At 47.8% G+C, this 5435-nt stretch overlaps 1 protein-coding gene across 1 annotated transcript; it reads right to left on the bottom strand.

Moving 5' to 3' along the window:
• Positions 1-512: 512 nt before the first annotated feature.
• On the bottom strand, positions 513-3689 carry LOC144687695 (frizzled-10-B-like). The gene has a single exon (XM_078554116.1). It carries the CDS (start codon positions 3266-3268, stop codon positions 1397-1399), a length of 1872 nt encoding a protein of 623 aa, XP_078410242.1. The 5' UTR covers positions 3269-3689; the 3' UTR covers positions 513-1396.
• Between the last annotated feature and the right edge of the window lie 1746 nt (positions 3690-5435).

The following is a 5435-nucleotide window of genomic DNA, read 5'->3' as shown; positions in this document are numbered from 1 at the left end:
ATATTTTAAAAGTTGGTTGTATGTTGATGTTTCAAGCTTTATGATGGAATATATTAACAGGCAATTTGTTGAAGCTGGTCCTCACCTTAATAAATGTTTTTTTTTGAAGTGGCAGAACCTGCAGTTGGAGAGTGCTGGGTTAGTGAATCTTGCACTAAGCACTACCCGTTAAGCGTAGTAATATAAATCAGCATTGATTAATTAACTTTAGAGCTTGGCTGACAAAACACTATGCCTTTTTAAACATGTTAAAGTATGCATTATGTTATAGTTAATATAAAATGGAACACCACCGTGGCACTATTCACTTACAACTTTAATTAACTAATGTCACACAAATTCTGTTCACAACAGGTCTGACCTGCCCTTTCTTTAATATTCTGCCTTCACGTAGCAGCAATAAATCAAGTTTAGCAGGCGGTAGCTTTGCATTTTATCCCGGGGCACTGCCTTTTTAAGACAGTCTGCCACGAAACAGATTGCCTTTTAAGAATTGTCACATATTCAGCAGATTTCTTGCCAAACTAAAGAAACATTTTATTTTATAAAATGGACAAACTTGACGACAATTATATTTTACAAATATGTACAAAGGTCTCAATGTGCTTCACAAAGCACGTGAAGAGCTACAAGATCAGAGGGGCTCCCTGTCCACACAAACTCTTTGTTTTATCTAGTGCTTGTTGATCTATTCATGGCTAGAATTAGCTTTACAATAAGACGAGTCGATAAGCTTCGTGGGTCTCTTTGAATCGCCCGTTTACAAATCAGTTCAACTTGTCTGACACTGGCCTGATTTCCATCAGAAAGCAAAATGTGTCATTAAAGAACTTCTGTCGCCCATACCTCTAAGTTCTTTTGTCAGAAGAAGATTCTTTGTAAGCCTTTTATCTGCAGCTGATTGTTGAAAAGAGGGAGAGAAAGAAACTATTGCACATTGTTAAAACTGCCCATCTTTTCGGCAGAATATTGCTTATCCACAAGATACTGAACCTTTTGAAGAGACCCTACTTATCCCTGAAAGCTTCAAGTTAAAAGGTAAATAGTTGCAGATCCGGACGAAATATGATGATTGAACTGTTAGTCAATCCAGTATTACAGCAGACTGTAGGAGCACTCACATCGCTGATGATCTTGGGCTCAAAATGTTTGAGACATCACAGGTTCCTCCGATAGTTTAACCTTTTTTTGAACCTCAGCATCCAGCCCAAGTGAGCGGTGCTGGCAGCAATTGACACTATTCCTCCTTAATGTTTTCACTTTAGGCGAGGAGTTGTTCATTGTCTGCAGGTTCCCCATTTTGTGTCATTCACCTTCCAGGCCAGCTCTGTACACAATCTGCGAAGGGGGAAAGAGAGAGAGAGATTGCTGCCTTAGGTTTGAGGCAACAATCATTTCAAACACAAGTTGGTGGGAGCGCAGGTTCATATTTCCCTTGTACTTTCAAGGGAGGGTGGGTTTTTCCATAGGAGCCCCCGCCACTACTAGTAATAACGCTGGCAGGTTTCCTGCGGACCCTTCTTCTGAATCTCCTGCTGCAAATGTTCTGCCAAGACTGCAGGGTCTTGGAACTCCAAATCCACATGCCGCTGGTGATCCCTACCACCAGGAGCATGAATATCTTGACCATAAAAATCTCCATTGCCGGGATGGAGTTGCTCATGGTGCAGTCCAGAGCTTTGGAATGGTTGCCCGCTTTGCACTTTTCCCGAGTGGCTAAGAGCTTCCAATAATCCATGTTGAGGCGCTCGTAGAAATAACAAGCGATGACACAAGTCGCAGGGACAGTGTACAACACTGAGAAGACGCCTATCCTCACCATCAGTTTTTCCAGTTTATCCGTGTTCTCGCCGCCAGTCTTCATGACCCTCCTGATGTGGAAAAGCGCCACAAACCCGGACAAAATGAACGAGGTGCCAATGATCAGGTAGCAAGCCAGAGGGATGAGCACAAAGCCAGTCAAGGCGTTGACATCCATACTTCCCACATAACAGATGCCGGTCAATTCATCCCCGGCCACTCTCCTCATCAGCAGGATAATGATGGTTTTGATGGCAGGAATTGCCCAGGCAGCCAGGTGGAAGTAGCTGCTGTTTGCTTCAATGGCTTCGTGGCCCCATTTCTTCCCAGCGGCCAGGAACCATGTAAGGGTCAAAATGACCCACCAGAGGGAACTGGCCATGCCGAAGTAGTAGAGGACCAGGAAGACAATGGTGCAACCCGTGCTCTCTAAGCCTTCCTGGATAACATAGAGGTGTCCACTGTCCCTGTCACAGGCGATGCTGTCCCCTCCAGCGAAGAGGCGGATGATGTAGCCCACAGAGTAGACACAGTAACACATGGACAGGAAGATGATGGGCCTCTCCGGGTACTTGAAACGCTGAGGGTCGATCAGGAAGGTCAGGACGGTGAAGGCACTGGAGAAGAAGCAGACCACCGACCAGATGGCGATCCAGATGAAGGCGAACCTCTTGTCCTGACCGGCCCAGTAAACGTCGACGTTGGGGGAGCAGAGCGGGGCGCACGAAGCGCTCTTCTCCACCCGGTGGAACTTGTCGTAATTCTCACAGGCCGCTTTCCCGGGGCTGTCCGGGGGGAAGGGGAACAGGTCCGGGCTGCCGCCCGCCCTCAGGTGCGGCCGGTAGACGGGCGGGAGGACGCTGGGCGCCCGGGCTGCGTCGTCCGAGCCGTTGCTAGGCGCCTCCATGCAGAGGAAATTAGGGTCGTTCTTGTTGGGCAGCTTGTTACAGTCCAGGGAGTCCGGCCAGCGGAAGCTGAACTGCTCCATGATGGGCGAGCACTTGAGGCGAGCCTGCTCACACATGACCCTGCAGGCGGGGATCGGGGTGGAGACCTGCTCGGTGCACATCGGGGCGTACAGGGAGCACAGGAAGAACTTGAGGTGACTGTGACAGCCGTATTCGACCAGGGGGGCGAACTCGTGCAGCTTGATGGCCGCTTCCCTTTGGTCCTCGTGACCCATCAGGTTGGGCATGCGGGTCATGTTGTAGCCAATGTCCCGGCACATGGGGATGTCGATGGCCTGACATCTGCCCTCTCGCTCAGAGCGCTCCGGCTCCATCGAGCTGATCGCCAGGCTGCACAGGCTCAGGGACAAGGTCAGGGCGCAGAGGCAATGCACTTTTTCCAACGGTCCCATATTAAAACGCTTCAGAGTCTCCTTCTCCCCCCCTCCCACCCCCCCCAAAAATAAACCCAGCCACGGAATCCGGCGTGATCGCCTCTTGAGCAGAAACTTTCTCCACATCCAAACTCCCCAGCGGTGGCTGAGTGCGGTATCTTCAGGAAAGCTGCAGCCAGAAAGGTGAAATCCACGGTGGACTTGAGGGGGAAGAAAGGGGGGGGGGGGGGGGGGGTTGGGGGTGGGGTGGGGGGAAGAGGGTGCTCAGGACCGGCCACAAACCCCCCCCACCACCCCAGCCCACACAAAACAAAAAAAAAACGGGAACGATCCCCGAAGAGCAGTCTCCAGCGAGCGGTGGCAATGTGTCCTCTTGCTGTAACTTGGAAGGGCTTGTTTCCCGAGCGCCGCTGTGTGCAACTGTGGAGTGGGACACAGGTAGAAAGGAAGTAAACACACACACTCTCTCTGAGTACACACACACACAGGCAGCTCTCTGACTGGCAACTGCAAAGTGAGCTAAGAGTGGGCGGACCGTCTGTGAAACTCGGGCAAAAAAAAAAGAGCAGCTGAAGAAAAAAAGAGGGTGGTGGGGGGGGGCGCTGGTGTGTGGGCTGGGTGATCATCAAAGATCGGCTTGGGCGCCTGCCATTCATCTGATTCTGGGTGGATTTCCGCCACTTTTCTCTTTAGGGAAACATAGAAGCAAATCCCACCCCCCCCCCCACCTCGAACCAGTTCCATTATTTTACAGTAACACTTGCTTAGTCGAAAGTGCATTCCTGTTCACCAGGGAACGGCGGTTTAAACAGACTAAACTAACCGAGAAGAAGAAACCGGGAACGGTCTGAACCTGTGAAAAGGCACAGACTCCGATGGCCACGACCGGAACATCTTTCAGAAGTTTGAAAGGCTGGAACTGACACTTTGCCCCCACTGCAGAGGAGGGAAGACGAGATCAGTTTGCAAACTTAACAGATTGGACCTGACTTGCTATTTTACTATTAAAAGTTTATTAATCAAATGGCCAAAATCTTAGATTCCTAGATTCTCCCTGCTATGAAAAAGTTCCTGAATGTAGCCGTTTGTTATTGTTCTTTTTTTTTTAAAAAACAAAGGCATGTTTATTCAGGCAATGTTATATTTGCAAAGCTCCATATTTCCCCCAGAGTATTTATCTTTTTTTAACAGCTTCCTATCTAAGCAAGTCAGTTCAACTGGAAAACAATCGGCTGCCTACCTACTGCAGAGAGAGAGAGAAATCAGCAACTGACTAAGATAATTCTGTTGCTAATAAATGAAAAGGCTCTTTGATGCCTGAAGCTGAAAAGATATTTTTTTTTTGGTCGGATTTGAAACCTGTGCAAATAACAGGATCCCCGCTGGATCGCTCCGACAGAGACGGACCCCCGGCGACTGGTGTTACGGAGAATTGCAGGAATTTTATGGCTGTCGGTCGCTGATCTTTTCTTCTTTTGTGTTCTTTGAAGAATGACTTTAGACATTTTATTTACATATTTAACCGTGGATAAAAAAAGCACTTGGCTTTTTTTTTGCAAGAGGGGATTTTGAACAGTAAATGAATGGAAATCTTATTAAATCTACGATGCTTTCAATTTGCAAAATCTTCCATTCTCATTTTGTGTGATTGGCTCATATCGCGGGTATAGTTTAAGATTCTAAAACGGATGGATTTGCTTAAACTTGATTAAAAGTTGCTTTCCACACGCACAGAGCCTCGAGCCCTCTTCCAAAATGAGCCAAGGTGAATTGGCGAAATGCTCTTTTCTTAACCTCGATATTTCAAAATGTCACCCCCACCTTGTTAAGCAGAAAAAGAGCTATGAGTAAATGTGCTTCGGTTAGTAAACAGCAGTATGGGGGGGGGTTGGGGGTCCTCTCTCCTGCGGACCCACATGTTACAATTGGAATCGATACATGCTGCACTTGGGCTGTGTAAATGTTACAAAGTTGAAACAGACTTTCACACAGAAAGAAGCTGCTGCCGTTTCAAACAAAAGGAATGTAACCAAGAGAAAAAAGTAGCAGGGCTCTGACACAATGAAGGAGCTCCACTTTTTTTTTTCAAAAATCTGGTTTGAAATATTACGGACGGTTCAACAGGGTGCATCTCTGTGAATTGCAAATAAGAACATTTCTTAATCCCCTTTTCATTCACTGGCTTCGGATCAGTGGCATCTAAGCGGCTCCCCACTGCTTCTGGCCCAGGAGGCTCCTGCCTCTCACTTCTATTCCCACACTCGAGAGAGCGAAAAAAAAACCCAGGCACAGA

Source organism: Cetorhinus maximus, chromosome 12, assembly GCF_964194155.1.
Source record: "Cetorhinus maximus chromosome 12, sCetMax3.hap1.1, whole genome shotgun sequence".
Classification (NCBI taxonomy): domain Eukaryota; kingdom Metazoa; phylum Chordata; class Chondrichthyes; order Lamniformes; family Cetorhinidae; genus Cetorhinus; species Cetorhinus maximus.
The sequence above is the reverse complement of the archived record's forward strand: the minus strand, read 5'-3'. Positions and strand labels throughout refer to the sequence as shown.